Genomic DNA, 18642 nt, shown 5'->3' with positions numbered 1-18642 from the left:
TGCAAATAGAAAGGTACAGAACTGCCCTCTCCCCTCCTGGGCCACCCCCTCACTATAAGTCCTCTTCCCTGACCCTGACTGTAGTGCCCACCAGTCAACACCAACTCAGGGCGCCCCCATGTGAGTCAGAGTAGAACTGCTCCATCGGGTTTTCAATGGCTGGTTTTTTGCGAGGAGATCTCCATTCCTTTCTTCTGAGGTGCCTCTTGGTGAATTCAAACCTTCAATCATTTTCTCAGCAGCTGAGTTTGTACAACTAGGGAATTCGTCTCACGAAGCCAGCTCCCTCATTTATCCTCAGCCTGGCAGGAAGGGGTGGCCACCATTGGGGTGCTGTTAGCCAGAAATGTTGCAGCCTTGTCCCAGGTTGCTGTCCCCTCCCTCAGATCCCTAACCATCACATTCTGGTCACATCTGAGTCTGACATCCCTTTCAAGTTCAGAATCAGCTCTGGGGAGTGCGTAATGGGGCCTGTGTTTCCAGTGGGTGCCCCTGGGGTATGTGCAGGAAGGACAGTCAGAGCCCTTGAGGGGCATCACTCACTGGTTATGGTTCCTTCCCCCTTCTCCCTCCGGCTCCTTCAGTTGTGCCCCCTTCAGGTAACACATACACCCACAATGTGCTTGTCAGGTCTTGTCGCCTCGGAAAGACAGTAACGGCAAACCCGCCAAAAGCAAGACCCAGGCCCTAGCACCCCCGAAGAAGAGCACAGAGGAGTCATCAGAGAGCAGTGAGGACGAACTGCCATCTGGCCAGGTAAGCCTGGGCCACTGGGCCTCGTGGAAAATCTCTCCTCCATACATTTAAATAGCACTTCACAGTTTGCAGGGCTCTTTCCCTTATATGTGTCTTTCCTCCTTACATTTACCCTCAAACGTAGGGAGCAAGATGTAGCTGGACATACAAGCTTCATAATTAGACCAGGCAAGGATTAATCCCAGCTCTACCACCCCAGCTTCCTTACCTGAGGTCAGGTGTTTCTGCTGTAAACCAGGACGTGCAATGTTTTTCTTAGAATGTCTGGCCCATGACATGGTGTCTGTTATTAACAGGACTTCAGGCAGTCTTGCCTCATTTGGTAGGAATTAATACCCTAAGAGTTGAAGTGGATTTTCCCAAGTTTTCTAGACCCATAAGAGACAAAGTGAGCTCAAGCCCTGGGCCTGGCTCCTTGTGTATCCCTGTTTTCTATTTGAATTGGGTGCCTTCTCTGCAGAGGGTATCAGGACACACTTCACCCAAGACCCTTCCTCAAGATTCTTCCTTCCATTGTTCTGCTGTCCAGAGGTCCCTGTTGACATGGCTGATGTGGCCCAGGCTTCTCATGAATCCCAGGCTATGCCAGGAGGCAGCACTGCCCTTTGTCCGCCTCTAGCTCCTTGAGTCTCCTGCTAGGTTCCTCAGAGTGCTTGTTTCCTCACTAATCAGGGATGCTGCGATCCTGCCACACTGCAGACTGGTGGAGCCCTGCATAGAACATGCCGTTGTCCCATTCCCCAGGGACAGGCAGCTCCTCTGTAGACCTCTCGGTGAAGGGATGCTGTTTGCCTTTTTTCTCTTCTCAGTGAAATGTTGTTGTACGGTTGAATTGATCCCACTTCAGGCCTGATGCTATAACACTACCATATCTCCCATGGCGTTAGTGACACGTAGGTCCAAACTACTAACCCTTTGGTTAGCCGTTGAGCACTTAAGTATTACATCACTAAAACCAAAAAACTCCTCAAGTCAGTTCTGACTCTAGTGACTTTTTCTTGATTGCCAATAGTTCCCTTGGCTGTGATCTTTATGGTAAAAGACCTCCAGGTCTTATCTCTTGTGTAAAATAAGAGTAGGCAGCATGAGGATGGCCGAGTCTGACCTCTGCTAACTCCACAAAGGGGAACTATCCCCATCAATGACATCCACACTATAAAACTAATTCCTGTAGTGTCAGATATGGTCCCTCTTGGTCCTGCACCTACTTCTACTAATTCAAACACCAATTGTAATGCTCTGCTGGTCTGAAATTCATTGCAGTGACCACACAGACTTTATGGAACCATACTCAGGCTTGTGGAATTTATTAAGGACATTAATAGGCTTTAATTCAGGTGTGGCTGTTATGTGCTATCAAGTTGCTTGCGACTCATAACGACCCTGTGTAAAACAACCCTAAACTCTGGCCTATCCTGTGCCAATCTCACTGTCTCCGACACACCTACCCCCATTACCTCAGTCACTGAATCAATCCATCTCATTGAGGGTCTTCCTCTCCTGCACTGTCCCTCCTCCCTCCCAAGCATGATGTCTCTCTCCAAGGACTGATCCCGCCTTGCAATATGTCCAAAGTATGTCACACAGAGCTTCAGAATCCCTGCCTCTAAGGAGCAGCGTGGCTTCACCCTCTCCAGGATGAACTTGTTTGTTCTCCTACCAGTCCATGGTATATTCAGTACTCTGCTCAAGCACCACAGCTCAAAGATATCAATTCTCCTTCTATTATCCCTAGTCATTGTCCAGCTCTCTAATGCATAGCAAGTGATTGCAAAGACCATGGCCTGTATCAGACGCACCTTAAGTCTCCAGACTAACATCGTTGTTCCTCAGTACCTTGTAGAGGTCTCTGACAGCAGACTTTTCCAAGCAATTCATCTTTTAATTTCCTGGCTGCTGGTACCAAGAGTGTTGATTGTAGTGCCAAGCAAACTGAAGCTGCCAGCAATCTCAATCTCTTCACCATCCATCATGATGTTGCCAATTGACCCAGTGGTGAGAATCTTTGTTTTCTTGATGGATATTGGGCTTCAATCCGTCTTGAAGGCTGTAGTCCTTGACCCTCTGCAGCAAGCACTTCAGGTCCTTTTCAGTTTCAGCAAGCAGGGTTGTGTCATCTGCATAACACACATTGCTAATGAGTCTACCTCCAGTCCTGATGCCACACTTCTCCTCATAGAGCCCAGCCTCCTGGATTATCTGTTCATCATATCGGTTTAAAAGATATGGAGATAAGACACATCCTTGATGCACACCCTTCCCAATTTTGAACCATGAAAGTATTTTCTTGCTCTGTTCCAACGACTGCTTCCTAGTCCAAGTATAAGTTTCTCATAAGCACAATCAAGTGTTCTGGGATTCCCATTCTTCTCAGCGTCAGCCACAGTTTGTTGTGATCCACACAGTCAAAGGCCTTTGCATAGTCAATGAAACACAGATAAATATTCCTCTGGTACTCTCTGCTTTCAGCCAAGATCCATCTGACATTAGCTGTAATATCCCTAGTGCCATGGCCTCTTCTAAATTCAGCCTGCACATCTGGCAGTTCTCTGTTGATGTGCTATTCCAGTCATTTTTGGATAATCTTCAGCAGAATCTTGGTTGCATGTGATATTAATGCAATATCAGTGATAGTGTTCAATAATGTCCACACTCTGCCAGATCACCTTTTTTTGGAATGGGAACAAATAAAGATCTCTTCCAGTCAGCAGGCCGGGTGGTTGTCCTCCAGATTTCTTAGCACAACTTGCTAAGCACATCCATAGCAACATCTGTTTGCTGAAATATGTCAACTGGTACGCCATCAATTCCTGAGGACTTGTTTTTTGCCAATTCTTTCAGAACAGCTTGAACTTCCTTCTTCATCACCACAGGCTCTTCATACGTTGTTTCATGAAATTATTCTGTGTCCACCAATTTCTTTTGGTATAATAACTCTGTATACTCCTTCCATCTTATTTTAATGCTTCCTGCATCATTTAATCTTCTGTCCAATGCATCCTTAAGCATTGCATCTCGAGGCTTAAATTTGTTCTTCAGTTCCTTCAGCTTAAGAAATGCTAAGTGAGTCTGTATCAGGATATAATCCCTCAGTCCAGACAGCTTCTCAAGCATGATTACAGGCCCATTGACCTTAAAAGTCAGTGTTACAAAGTTCCCTGAGTCCTGCCAGTTAAGGCATCTTCCCTCAGTCCTCCAGCAAGCTCGGGTGAAAGCCTGTGACTCTGGCTCTCTGGGGCAGCAGGCCCAAGTCAGCTTTGTCTCATATGAGTCTCTGGTTCTCTGCTGAGGCTTCTTCTGTCTTGAGTAGATAGATCCCAGTGTGGTTGGTGCAGGAATCTCTGGCCCTGAAGGATGCGTGTTGCTGCTTCCTTGTTAATGTTGAGATGCCTCACTTCTGCTACTGAAGCCTAGGGAGATGGGGAGAGTGGCTAATCCCTTTGTGGGATTACAGACTGACACTGTGTGTGAGTGAGCCCACCCAGCCAGGTGTCAGAGACAGTGACTTTGAAAGTCATTACAGTAAACCCTTGACGACACATCCTGTAAAACTTCTAGTGGCTTCAAATGACCGATCTGTTAGCAGCCCAGTGCTGCTCCTCAGTAGCACATATTACAAAAATCTTAACGAATGACTGGCACAGCGGGTTGTATGTTGGGCTCAGATCTACCAGAACTCCATCCTTCTCCAAGAGAAGGATCGTGAAATCTGCTCTCGTTAAAGTTTACAGCCTTGGAAACCTAATAGAGGGTTGACAAAGGTCAGAATCAACTCAAAGGCAGTGGATTTGGTGCGTTCTTATGTTTGGATTTTTGTTTTAATAGCAAAACAGTGTTCGCACTGTGCCATCCTATGTTAAGCTCTGTTGTGGTGGTGGTGGTGGTGATGGTGGTGGTATTTGCCGTCATTCGCCATCAAGTTGCCGGCGACTCATAGCATCGCTATGGACATTAGCTCTGAATGCTGCCTTGTCCTGAGCCAGTCTCATCATATCCAACAGTCTTGATCCCATTTCCCCGTTCACTGAGTCAGTCCATCTCATTCTGGGCCTTCCTCTCCTGCACTGTCCCTCCCCCCTTCCAAGCACAATGGCCCTCTCCAAGGACTGGTCTCTCCTGGCCATGTGCCCAAAGTACATGAGCTGGAGCTTCAAAATCCTTGCCTCCAGGTGGCAGCCTGGTTTCACCCTCTCCGGGACAGACCTGTTTGTTCTCCGTACAGTCCACAGTAGGTTTACACTCTTCTCCAGCACCACAACTCAAAAGACAATCGATCCTTCTTCTGTCATCCCTTAGTTACTGTCCAGCTCTCTGATGCTTCTATTACCTCTCTTGAGTCCCCAGAGCAACCTTGTGAGGATAGTAGGTCTTTTTGTTCTCATCTTAAGGAGGTGGGAATGGTGCTCTGCCTCAGCCTCACACAGCCAGCGAGTGAACAGACCTGGTGTGTAAACCCAGGAGACCAGTGTGACCTGCCGTCTAGAGTCCTCTGACAGGAGGGGCTTCCTGTCCAGGGAAGAGGGCGGGTGGGGCTCGGCCTTGCCCTCTTTGTGGAGCCACCTCTGCAGAGCCCGCTGAGCGCCATCGAAACAGCTGGGAGGGAGGGGGGCGCTCTGCCTTCATCTGCGGGGGCAGACTAACACAATTAAAATGAACATCATGCTTAAACTGAACATTTAATTGGTACATTAGTCCTGAAGATTCTGGAATCCCTATTAAAAAAGAAGCAAGTCGGCAGCTTGCACATTCCCCCAGGAAGATTCAGGGAAGCCTGGGAACACTGAACCTCTGCCTAGCTGGGGGTTTTTTAGCTCCTTAATCCCCAGCTTGGTAATTATGATTATTACCATTATTAGGCATTTATTGAGCACTTGTCTACTGACAGGTTGCATACTCTTTTCATTATTAGCTCATCGATGTGGGGAGTGAGGGGGCAGAGTCCCAAGCTAGGAGAAAGGGAAGGTCCTTGTGATTCCATCCATGCCTCAGTCTCCGTTTCTGCACAGTGGGGCCTACCCTGCTGCTCTTTCAGGAGCTTTGTGACTCAGTCTTGTCAGTGCAGAAGGTGAGCCTGAGCTGGGGCCTGGGGTAGACACCACATGGCAAAGACAAAGGCTTTGCACTCAGAGCTTTCTTTTGAATCCGAAGGAATGTGCCTTTAAGAAATTAAATTAGGGTGTTGAATCAGGAACCCAGCATGAGTGGCCCTGGAAGGAGACCCTAGAGCACTTCTTCTAGTCCTGGCTCTGACACCAATCTGCTAGCGACCCTGGGAAGCCATTTGTCCTGCTGTGGGTGCTGGAGAAGGGAATTCATGTCAACCTCCTCACACCCTTGTGTGCAGGGTTCTCTGGAGGTAGAGCTGGCCCAGGGTCTGTTCCCCAGACCCCCAGTTGCGAGAGTCTTTTGGAGAAGTACTACTGCCTTTTAGCGCTCTTGTCACCTTAGATGCCTTTGGAATACTTGCCCAGGCCAGCAGCCCGCTGCCCTCACTCTGCTAGATTTGCTGGCAGGAGAATAAGATTGTGCTGAGCTCAGCTAGGACAGTAGACACTGCATTGAAGACCGCCAGGGTTGGTTCTCGGGTCCCCGGCCCTGCGGGTAACACGATTCCCTAAATTCTGAGGGTGGTTTCATGTTTTAGGTTCATTGTATCCAGCCTTCCTTGGAAGGAAACCCTCCTTTGGCACACTCCAGTGTGACTGTGCTTTGTAATCTCTAGGGTGTAGCAGAACCCCTCGCAGCGTGTGAGCCCAGGTGAGCATTACCGGGGCTCCATTCACCAGACTAGGGTACACGATGCTCAGGGACTTGAGCACAATGAAGTTGTACAGGACGTGGGACCAGAGGTGATTTCTCAGATCTCTTGGGCCACACGCCCACCTTTTTAAACTCTGCAGACGCGTTACACACCTGTCCCAAATACTGTTTCTCAGTGGTTTTCCGTGCCCTGCCCTCTGCGCTCGGCCCCTGCACCACCCCCTCCTACAGCCCAGAGGCCGGGGTGGAGCGGCGTGGGCAGGTGCAGCGAGGAGGAGGAGGCATTGGCTGCTGGGCTGCATTTAACTTGCCGAGACGCTATTGTTTGCCTTGATGGGTTCCTTGCCTCTCTTCGTCCTGACAATCTGTTCTTCTGTCTTCTCACATATATATAGAACCCTCCCTCCCAGCAACTGTAAGCCTTCTCCCACTTTCCATCCTTCTCTTTCATCACTTAAGAAGAAATGCTCTGGAAATGGCAGATTAGAGCAGCCGCGGGGGAGGCAGAGTGACAGAGCTCGGAAGGGCCACAGGCCAGCAGAGCCCCCACCCTCAAGTGAACAGCCACAGGAGCACACAGACAGGAGGTGGACAGGGTCATGTGGGAATTATATTCCACTTTGGCCTCTCCCTCTTGGCCTCAGTCAGTGCTCATTTTTCTGGCCCAGTCATCCTCCTCTGATGATGGAAGGCACAGAGCTCATTGCTGTATGTAACACTGGAGCCTGCAAGGTGGATGGCCCAGTTCTCGTTAGCTTAACTTCTTGGAAGAGGATAAAGAAAATAGCCCTGCTCTGTAGCATCACTGGAGCCAGCTTCCCACTGACCTGGTCTGCGGGACATGAGGGAGTTGCTACTTCTTTTTGTAATGTTTTGTTAGGAAATTTAAAACACGCCTGAAAATAGAGTAATATACCAGCCTTAGTAGTTACCCACCTATAACTAAGCCCTTCCATCCAGTCCCTACCCCCAGTCTCCAAACCCCAGTATAACAGTTCTAGGCCTGTCCTCAGATCCACCAGGGTTTCAGCATGTAGTTCAAATGAGGAGAGCACACGCCTTTTTCACAAAGCATAATCACAATATATTGTCATGCATAAAAAACTTGGCAGTGATTTTTTTAACATAATCTACAAGAATGCTGGAATTCATGAAGAAGAATGTGACATCAAGATTAGAGGAAGACTCATCAACATTAAACAGATGACACAGCCTTGCTTACTGAAATTGAGGAGGTCTTGAGACACTTGCTGCAGAAGATCAAATACTACATACAGCCTTTAATATAGAGGATGTTTCAACATTAAGAAAACAAAAAATCATCACCAGTGGGCCAATGGCAGCATCATGATAGATAGAGTAAAAATTGATAATTGTTAACAATTTAATCTTACATGGATCCACACTCAAAAGTGTAGGTACCAGAGTCAGGAAATAAGAAGACATGTTACATGGGAGAAATCTGCTGTTAAGGATTTCTTCAAGCTTCTGAGCAACAGGGATACCAACTTAAAGACCAAGGTGTGCCTGATCCAAGCCATGGTCTTCTCAGTGCTGTCTTGCATCTGAAAAGCTAGACAATGACTAAGGATAATAGAAGAATCAGTACCTTTGAGTTATGGTATTGGAGAGGAGTGCTGAATAGCCCATGGATTGCCAAAAGAACAGAGAAGTCTTATCTTGGACAAAGTGCATCCAGGGTGCAAGGATGATGAAACTTCATCTCTAGTACTTTGGACTGTTGTTAGGAAGAGACAGTCCTTGGGGAAAATGGCATCATGCTTGGGAAGGTGGTGGGTCAATGAAAGAGGAAGGGAAAACCCTCAACAAGTTGGCTTGACGCAGTACCAGCAGCAATGAGCTCAAGTGTATCAGAGATGGTAAAGGTAGCACAAGACAGGGCAAGGTTCAGATCCATTGTTCATAGGGTGGCAGTGTGTTACAGACAGAGCTCAGCAGCACCTCACAAAAACCAATCCACATCCCCATCTGTTTAATACATGATCATTTTTATGCTTGGTATTTTCCAATAGGAGCCTGTAGTGTCTTGGATTGTTAGTCTCTTAACTTTGTAAATCTATTGCTCCCTACCCACCATGCACTTTGTTGAAACTGGATCATTGTCGCTAAGGACAGAATCCTATACCCCACTCCCCCCATCCCTAAGGAGAGGCGCATCAGAATCTCTGCAGTGAGGACTAAAGGGTACCTGGCTCCTAACACTGACCAGTCTGACCCAGGGCACAATAGACAATTCTCGTTAAAGTGGAGGAAAATTACAGAATAAAACACAAAATCTGTGGTGTTTTTTTTTAAGATTCAAAAACCCCAAGTATACTATCTAAACCACCAGAGACTATGGTCTTTTCAACAGTATTTTTTATACTATGAACCAAAACTATCCCAGGACCCCTTTCTGACCAAAACACAGTGACTCACCCACCCTTGAGTAAATATTCTACTGAAAAAGGACCCCAGATGAGTCCAGAAGGTTTAACATTTAATTCAAAGGTAAGGTGACAAGGGGGCAGAGGATTAAACTGTTGAAATGGAACCACCAGAACACATTCATGATAATGGAAAATGTAACTGTTATTGATCAGTTTGTGTGGAAATTATCAAAGGAGAACCTACCTTACTATGCAAATAAAATATTTTTCTAAAAGAATGACCTCTGGGGTAGGGTGGCTGGTTGGCAGCACTCGCTGGGTGACTTTTAGTTAAGGAAGCCTGTTGGCTGATATCTCCGCAGTGGACAGAAGAGAGAGCGCTCAGTCAGGGTGCAGGCTCCATCATGGCTGAGCTCTCTTCCTCTCTGGACTTTAGTTTTCTGATCTGTGTAATAGCATTGGTGCTGCTGACTTTGGGATTCACTGGAGGGTGGGTAGGACACTGTGAACTGTGAAGCGCGGAGCTGGGGCTTGCCGGTTGGGTGTCAAGGGAGGGGACTGGGCGTGCCCTGGGCAGCCAGAATGTTTCCAATTGTGGAGCTTTTTGGACCCCTTTCCCTGTGAAACTTTCCCCACCTTCACCTCTCCTTCCCTGGCCAAGCCTTTAATCACTGGTGGATGTGTTTTGTTTTTGTTTTTCAAGGTGATTAAACCCCCTCTGATTTTTGTCGACCCTAATCGTGGCCCAGCTGCTACCCACACGCCAGCCCAGGCTGCAAGTTCCCCAAGGAAGGCCCAGGCCTCGGAGACCACAGCCCAGAGCTCTTCCTCCGAGAGCGAGGATGAGGATGTGATCCCGGCTACCCAGTGCTTGACTACTCCTGGTGAGCATGGCCCACGATGCGGTGCTTCACTGCCCTGGTCCACAGAGAGAGGGCCTTGGCCCAAATCACACAGCAGGTTGTTTACTGGCCAGGAGGGGCTTGGACCAGGGCCCAGAGGCTCCACCACTCCACTCATGTGGAGCTGCCTCAGACGTGCAGTTCTGGAAGGACATTTCCCAGGAACTTCACTGCAGGGCTCCCGGGAGTGGACTTTTGACCAGTAGCTGGAAGCTGTAGGGACCAGATTTCTACAATCCAAGCAAGAGCTAACAACCTGCTGTGTGAACATAAGGGCTGTTAGAGTGGTAGTGAGCTTCCTGTCACTGGCAGCATGTAAGGAGGCTAAGTAGTCCCTTAAGCTGAGATAGCATAGAAGAGAATTACCTCTGTCAGTGGGAACCAAGAGCAGATCTGGGCATCCTTAACTTGTGAGAGCCCTTCACTTCACCAGTTGTAGCAAGAAAATGGTTACTGTTGTTGATTGTTATTGAATTAAGCATGACTCACAGTGATCCTATGAACAAAAGACCTGACATTTATCAAAGCTCATAGTTTCCAGAGGCATGTTGTTTAGGAAGTGGATGCCACTCCTTCTTCCAAATCTTATTATAATGGTTTTTATTAGGAATTAATACATTATATCAGCAGGGTAAGTAAAAAATACTCACATCAAGAAGATTACATATGATCCTACTACCTAGTTAACATTTTAGAATCGTTTACTTTTATAGAAACCTAAAGTAACACGTTTTAACATGAGATCCTGTGTCCAGTATGCAGTGATCCTCACCGATTCTGGAAGCACTGTTCTGGTCCTGACATGTTTACAGTGTCCTTTCCTCTGGCTACAGAGCAGTCCTTTGGTTGGACAGACTCTAGTTCATTGAACCAGGCCCTGACTGGGGGCAGTTAAGGGGTCACTTCCATTAGTCAACAGGGCTACAATGAACTTACGTGCCTGAGCCTTTGCATGTGGCTGTGGTGTTCCAAAAAGAGGGGCATCTCCTTGGGCACACAGCGCCTTGCCATCAGGTTATGGCCTAGTCAGCCACGAGGGTTGAAGTATGAGGCAGGGCTGAAGAGGAACCAAGGCCCAGCTCCAACAGTATGACGTCAGCCTACACTTGGTCTCCTCGTCTATAAAATGGAGATGATGAGAGCTGCCGTGAAGGCATGGGGAAGAGATAGGCTTCCCAGACCCAGGAGGAGCTGACACGGGCATCACTGCCCGTGGGAAGGCCCTGGGGCTTCTGTACCCTGACACATCCCCTCCCTACTCCATTTCAGTCATTAGAACCAACCTCTCCACACCAGTGGCAGCCAGCAGCAGCAACGAGTCCAAAAAGGTGGCAGAAGGCAAGCAGCAGAAGACAGCAGCCACTCAGGTACGCTGGTCCGGGCGCCCTGCCTGAGCATGACATGGGACAGGCTGTGGTTGCACTGCCTTCAGCTTCCCATTCAGTGTCCTCCCTTCTCCTGCATGAGTTGTCGGGAAGACCGATCAGGAATGTGGCATCCCTGATTCTCGGTTTCCCAGTGTGCTCGGGCATCTGATGTAGTTTTTCTTCCTCTAGGTTTTTAAATACCAAAACAAAACTTGGCCTTTTGAATATTCATAATAACGACTGTTCTCATTCTCCCCAGCCCTACCATTTTCAGTTCGTGTTTATTTGGATCTTTGCCTGAATCTAAAAACTGGGCAAAGTAAGATTAATGGCTCACTGTTCAGATAATAAAACTGAGGCCTGTCCCCTGGGCTGTCTGCACCCACTCAGGAGGACTGTGGTTAACTGCTAACCTGGACCCCAGCACCTTCTTCCACCCCGCTGGTGGCATTGCCCCTCTGCTTCCTACTCCTCTTGCCTGGCACTGCCTCTTCCTGCTCTAGCCAAACAAGACCTGACCTGGAGATGGCATAGTTGGCATCCAGGACCATGAGTCCCACAGTTGCCTCTTACTGTCCACAGGTGGCAAAGAACCCAACTTCCCTCCCACTGACCCAGGCCGCACTGAAGGTCCTCGCCCAGAAGACCAGTGAGACTCAGCCTTCTTCCGCCAGGTCCCAGCCGTCAAGTGGGGTAAGCAGGCAGGCATATCGGGTCCAAGCCCAAGCAAGTACAGGGGGAGAGGGATGAGATGGCCCAGCTCTGCTTCCAGGATATATTCACCTCTGGGGCCACCTCACAGAGGAACACGGGCACTGGCTTCGTCCTCCCGAGGCCTCAGCTGCCCGGTCTCTAAGAGCAGTAGTAGTGCCCATCCTAGTGATTTATGGGCGAGGTCGTGTGTGTGAAGGCCCTGAGAGGACCTGGCCTTTCCCGAAGTGTCTGTCCAGTTAGCACCAGGCCTCCTTTCTCTTTTTTTTCCCCCCCACCAATTTAGGTCAGCAGTGTTCTAGGAAAGTCTCCTGTGCTGAATGCTCAGAGCAGCCCTGGAGGGACCAACAAGGTCAAAAACCCCAAGCTTCCTGAAACCCAGCCAACAACCCTGAGACCCCCCAAAGTCACAGCCTCCAACAGCTCAGATGACAGCACTGGCAGCTCTTCAGAGAGCGAGCAGGATGTTGAGGCGGCCCAGAACGCCAAGGTGGCACACAGGCCAGGTGAGATGCAGGGGGCAGCCTCAGCTGTTTGACCTCTCTTTGCTTTGAGACTTTGACTGCGTGATCCCATGCTGGTCCTTGGTTTCCCCACTGTACAATTGCATGAGGGAACAGCGTAACGTCTGTTGAGGCCGTTCTGGACTGTCAGCACAATGCCCGTGCTTCTCCTCTAGGTCCAGTGCCGGCCAGCAGGGAGACCGTGGTGGAAGAGACCACGGAGTCCAGTGAGGACGAAGTAGTGGAGCCTTCCCAGGTAACTGCAAAGGGGTGTTGGGGGGAGGGACAGGCCAGCTTGGGGTCTTGAAGGCAGAGCCCAGGTTGGAGTCTCTGGACCTGGATTCCTGGTGGGCAAGATCTTACCTATGTCCCCGTTTAAGTCTGTAGAAAAGGATTGATTTTCATTACTACTCGTACTTTTGTTTGCATTCCCTTTAATTTAATAAATGGGGTGTGTTTTAAGATTACCATCTATACATAGCAAGTGGTAGTAGCTTTTCCATCTGAGAGCTGGACTGTAGCGCCTTTTAGCTGCCATGGTGTTGGAGAAGAGTACTGAACATCCCATGGACTGCCAGAAGAACAGACAGATATAGATATCTCTTGGGAAAAGTGCAGCCATAATGCTCCTGGAAGCAAAGATGACAAATCTTTATCTCACACCCTTTGGGCATGTTGCTAAGAGAGGCTGTTCTTAGAAAGGAACATCATGCTTGGAAAGGTTGAGGTCTGCACAAGAGAGTAACACCTTCATCTAGACACATTGGCACAGTCACTTTTCCAGTGGCCTCAGGTGTGTGAGAGATGATGAAGATGCCTCAGGATAAAACAGGGTGTAGATCTGTTCATAGGGTCACTCTTGGTTGTACTCGACTCAATGGCACCTAACAACAATTAAATGTCTAAAATGTATATTAATTTAAAATAGGACAGGAGGTAGCCCCAAAGGGCTGGCACGCTGGCCCATACAGCCCTGCCTCGGTGGGCCCTGCTCTGCCGTGTGGGGGCTGAGTGAGGCGGGGCTGACAGCCTTCACAAGGTTTTCTCTTCAGTCTCTCCTCTCAGGTCACGTGTCCTCTGGATCAAACCTGGTCAATTCCCAGGCTTCGAAAGCCATTCCCAGGCAAGGCCCCAGCCCCTCAATTTCCGCTACTCCGGCCACCAAAGATATTCCAGAGAGCAAACTAGAGACTGAGCCCCAACAAGCAGTTGCTATCATGTCTACTAAAAAAGGTAAGTCGAGCAGCTACAGAGACATAGCAGAATGCAGAGACTTTCCCAAAGGGGTCCTGTCTGCCGCAAAGCGTCTCTGAGGAGGGCCTTGTGCCCCTCCCTTAGATCTGAGCTTTGATCAAAGTGTACATGGGCCTACCCCATGCGGTCTGACTCTGGGACCTGGAACAGCCCAGATGTCTTTATTTATCCAGCCCTAGAGGCCACTGTTGATCCTTTTGTTAACAGAAGCAATACCTTTTGACTGTGATGGAGGCCTTTGCTCTCCCAACTGTCCCTATTGGCACTTCTTCCTGACAGATGCTTGAACTGGGCTCTGGGAACTTAGAGGGCAGCTCAGACAAGTCAGGGAGCCATGCTTGGAGGTCTATCTTAACACATGGAGAAGATCTCGGAATTATGGCCTGGTCTTCCAGACCTCCTCTATCATAACCTTACAAGGCTGGGTTGAGCTGCCCAGGCCAGGTATGGCATATGTGGAAGATAGATGCATGGGCTTAGGGAGCAGAGCTAAGTATACAGCAGGCTGTCAAGGCCACAGGTCACCCAGCCCATGACATTAGCCATCCGTGACACTAAGGGGGGGTGAGTGCTCAGGTAGACCCCTGTGAGGTGGTTCTTAGAGTTCTGCTTCATGTTTTAAGGTATTTGCAGGCAGAAAGCACATAGATGGCCATATGGGAGAGGGTTACCAGGAGAACCAAGATCTTAGCTTCCCTCTCCAGGCAGCTCCTACCTTGCAAAGGATCACCAAACAATGAATCAGGCTTCACCTCCAGAAAGCCTCCCAGACCCCCTCTACTCGATCTGCTTCACTGTTCTTACCAAGCCTACGGCAGCTCGAGAGCCAGAAGCTGCTTCAGACCCCAGACTAGGGCTGGAGCGCTTTCTGGGGCCCAGAGCATACTTCAGGAAATAGCCCCCAGCTTTGTGACAGTAAGAAGAGAGAGGCTCTAAGGAAGTCAGGCAGAGCAGGCTTCGACTGCAGTCTCGTCCCCCACCCCCTCCAACAGCCTGGGCTCCGATGGCAGTGCCGGGTCAGGAGAGGAGTCACTGCTCGCTGGCTTCCCCAGGTCTCTCCTCTGTGCGAGGCGTGCGACAGGGAAATGTTTGCGAGGAGGCTGTGGGAGGTTTTTTTTTTACACGTGTAGTCGGCACACAGTTATCAGAGGAGCGCAGAGGCGTGGAAAATTCTAAACAAAGGCTGCTCCAGAAGTTACCCTGGCAGGCAGCAAACCTGCTTAGTCAGTGCCTTGTGTGTGCACCGCACGCAGCAGCCCCCTCAAGCCACCCAGCAGGGACAGTGGGCTGGGAAGGACCCTGTACAGATGAATGTGAACTGCAGGTCTGCACAGCCTTCACTTTTCGTAAAATCTAGGACTGGTAATAGGGCCCTGCTTCAGCCAACCCCTTGTTTTACAGTGAGGCCGCCCAAGGTCATGTGGCACAATGGTTGTAAGCCCAGGGCTCCTGACTAGACAATGCCATCTCCCACAGGCCTTTGTTGACATTTCAGGACTGTTTCACTGGCATTCTGGAGACTTTTCCTCCCTCTGGTGGACTAGTCCTTACAGGGTTGCACTGCTAACCCAAAGGCTGAGCTTCCCCAGTACTTTGGATCTACAGCGGCTCCAGAGCAGAGAGATGAGCAGTCTCCCGTTTAGATTTTCAAAACCCAAGCTCTTTGCTATTGAGTCAGAACTGACTAATAGCTGGCCCTCCAACAGGCTTTCAGAGGCTGTAAATCTCATGGGAAAAGATCGTCCATCTTTTCCCCCCTGCAAAGCAGCTGCTAGATTCAAAGCACCAAAAAGGCACCCGCCTTTAAGTAGCACAACTCCCTATAGACTAGGCCACCAGAAAGCTCCCCTCCCGTTAAGATTTCCATCCTCTAATACTCAGTGGAAGCTCATGGCAGTCAGGACCCCAGCTTGAGTGGCGTTTTTAGCATGAGGAGATGTGGCATGGGTAGTAAGGTGCAGGTAGAGTGTCCCTGGAGCCTCACTTTCTTCATTTATACAGAGAGGTGGACTCTTGTTGCCAGACCGCCTTGGTTCTCACACGTGATGAGAGATCTTCCTCCAGATCTGTGACTGTAAGCCTTTTCTCCACAGGCAGAAAAAAGGCCACCTCGGAAACGAAGCCTCAGAAGCCCAAAAAGGGAGCTGTGGACCCCCAAGCTTCCACACTGGCTCTGCAGAAAGACATCACCCAGCGCCTCCTGCGCGAGCCCTGGCCCCTGAGTGAGGCCCAGGTGCAGGCCTCTGTGGTGAAGGTCCTGGCCGAGCTGCTGGAGCAGGAGAGGCAGAAGACTCTGAATGCTGCCAAGGAGAGCAGCAAGAAGGCCCGGGTGGGCCTCAAGAGAAAGCTGTCCGGAGACCAGGCTGCCACCACTCCCAAGAGCAAGAAGAAGAAGCTGATGCCTGGGGACAGTGGGGAGGGTACAGCTTCCCTAGAAAAGACCTCCAGGACTCAAAAGGGAAAATCAAAGAAAGACAAAGCCAGTGGTCAAATCAAAGAAAAGAAGGAGAAGGGGGCTTCTGACTCCAAAGAGGTCAAGGAAAAATTGGAAGGGGGTCCAGGAATCGTGAAGGTGGAAGATGGAAACGAAGGCAACTCAAACAGCAAGAAAGAGAAGAAGTCAGAGAAAAGTAAGTGACGCTGCAGCTCAGAGCTGTGGCCCCACACCCACACTGAGGGGTGCTGGGTATCTCCCTGGGGTGATGGAAATCCTTGGGAGAGGCTGGAAGGGGTTTGCCCAGGATGGCAGCAAAGTCCGCACTGGATTCTGGAGGCCTGCGTCAGGTGCGGGATTCACTTGGGCTCCTCGAATAACATACTCTTCACTATGGGCTTTTGGGGGGTTTGCGTTTGAGCTGTACCCTCAGCAAAGACAGGAAGCATTGTCTTCTCCTCCAGATGCTGACAGATCCTCTCCAGCCAGCTCACTGGACGACCTGGTGCTCATCCCCAGCCCCGTCCTCACTCTAGGTAGCCACTTCCCCACAGCTGGATGTTGTGTACCACCCTCAGTCAGCCCCTAATTCATGACAGTTCTGTGCACAACTGCCCAGTCCTGTGCCATCGCCGTGGCACTGGGCGAACTCTTGTGATCCAGAGAGTTTTCATTGACAAGCCATTCTTCCTAGGTCATCTTAGTGTAAAAGCTCCACTGAACCCATTTCAGAATTAATGGCATCGCAGCCGTTGAGGTGCGTTGGCCGGGAATTGAACTCCGCACAGCAGGCTCGAGGTGCACCATTGCCCACACAGTCGTGGCCGCCCTGTGTCACCCTCTATATATGTTCCCCCTGCAGTTGTGCTTCAGTTCATCCTCACACCAGCCTGTGCTTTTGCAGCAGGAAACTGACAGGAAGGGACACAGGGTCTGTAGTAGGTGGAGCTTGACTCACACTTCTGTACTGCTAACAAGCACTTCCCAGCTGTTGTCACTGAGGTGAATGGGACCTGCTAGGTACGTGGAGAGCCAGCTGATTCCAGAGCCAGTATGAGGTCCCCCACAGTAGAGCATGCAGGCTGCTGCTGGTGTGCAGAGCCTGTTGTCTGGTTACACTGGGTTTCCACTGACAGAAGAGAAGGAAAAAGTCCGTGTGTAACTGATTGGTATATGTGTTTGCTTTGTTGAGTTTAGTCGTCATAAATTGCCCAGGTAGTCCATGGACAGGCCATGAGTCTGGTGGTCTCAATGCAGACCCCTGCAGTCAGGCCAGGACGGGTGGGCCACCGGCCCGTGCTTTGACAGCTCACTAGGTGGTTGGAAGAGTTGGAGACGTAGTCTTAGGTGTGAGCTTTGGGATGCCTGGAGCCCAGCAGTGGTCATCCCACCTGATTAGGAGTAATATTTGCAGGTCAGGAAATAAAATATTTTCTTTTCCTCAGAAAAAAAAGACAAAGAAAAAAAAGAAAAGAAGAAGAAAATTAAAAAAGCTGCTGCAACCGAAGACCATGACTCACCTACCCAGAAGAAAAGGAAAAAAAAGGTAGAGTAACTCCCTGAGGTGTCTAGAGCCAGCAAGGAGCCTAACCCCGGTCAGTCACAGCCAGTGACGCAAAACTGGACTGGATACAAGTTTGTAAAAATGTGGGCGTGTCTCCCGTCCTAGGACTTCGACCTGTCATTTTCTTTATTCTGTTTAGGTTCCAGATCACCCAAATTTTAAACATTTGAATCTTTCAACTTTACTGAGTTAACAAATTGGGCTTATGCCCTAGACAAGCGACAAGAAGGCACCTATTTCACCCCCAGGGTGCATGTGGTGGAACTTGTGAGCGGGCACGGGAAGGAAGTGCCCAGGAGGACATACCCCCACCCCTGAGAAATCTGGCCTGAGGGGAATAGTTCTGTGCCTGAGTGAGCCAGAGAGGGAACCTGTTCTATCAAGCTAGAGGGATCTTCTGTGGGATGGACAGTGAAAGGAAGGGCGAGCAACAAGAGGAGGTTGGCCACTGCGGGTTTCCAGGTGAGGAAGCTTCACCTGAGATGTGTCTACCCAGCTGGCTGGTTACCCCACCTGAGAAGCACTGTCATCAGCTTGGTTGGCACCTGAACCGGGGCTATCCTTAGAGCCTGGTCTTCAGCACCTCATACAAAGCCCTCGGTTTCTTCCCCAAGGCCACAGTGCACAGTCCTGCCCTCAGGGAACCTAGTATCTGTTGTAGGGAGCCTCACTTTCTGGGAGGTGGGGGACAGCAATAGGTGGGGAAAGGCTTCAGGTACAAGCACTTCTCACCCTTCTCCCCTCACAGAAGAAGACAGCAGAGCAGACCGCCTGAGGGGCATGGAATAACAGGTATGTCCTGGCCTGGGGTCTCCCACGAACCATCTTAGCCCCAGTGGGGATGGGAGGGCAACCTCAGCATCTGCAGTGACCACAGAAAGCAATCCAGTTCCTCCAGGTTAGTGGGGCCAGTCAGCTGGTGCTAGAGCCAGGGGAGCAGAGATGGGCTGCCAGCTCTGAGCACTCTTGAGAGCAGGCCCTGTGCGTGCTGTGGGCACGAG

General features: G+C 49.9%; 1 protein-coding gene across 1 annotated transcript in view; it reads left to right on the top strand.

The window, feature by feature from the left end:
- TCOF1 (Treacher Collins-Franceschetti syndrome 1) overlaps positions 1 to 18416 on the top strand; it is a 46662-nt gene extending 28246 nt beyond the window's left edge. Inside the window, exons 19-27 of the mRNA XM_006893748.1 lie at positions 9610 to 9790; positions 11078 to 11175; positions 11758 to 11868; positions 12173 to 12392; positions 12566 to 12645; positions 13442 to 13622; positions 15737 to 16273; positions 17523 to 17623; positions 18390 to 18416. Of these exons, the coding sequence (XP_006893810.1) occupies positions 9610 to 9790; positions 11078 to 11175; positions 11758 to 11868; positions 12173 to 12392; positions 12566 to 12645; positions 13442 to 13622; positions 15737 to 16273; positions 17523 to 17623; positions 18390 to 18416 (1536 nt within the window). The remainder of the gene's footprint in view (positions 1 to 9609; positions 9791 to 11077; positions 11176 to 11757; positions 11869 to 12172; positions 12393 to 12565; positions 12646 to 13441; positions 13623 to 15736; positions 16274 to 17522; positions 17624 to 18389) is intronic.
- The last annotated feature ends 226 nt before the right edge of the window (positions 18417 to 18642 follow it).

Source organism: Elephantulus edwardii, unplaced genomic scaffold, assembly GCF_000299155.1.
Source record: "Elephantulus edwardii isolate Elephantulus edwardi_28Jun2011 unplaced genomic scaffold, EleEdw1.0 scaffold00130, whole genome shotgun sequence".
In the NCBI taxonomy this organism is placed as follows: domain Eukaryota; kingdom Metazoa; phylum Chordata; class Mammalia; order Macroscelidea; family Macroscelididae; genus Elephantulus; species Elephantulus edwardii.
Note: the sequence above shows the minus strand (reverse complement) of the source record. Positions and strands in the feature narration are given on the sequence as shown.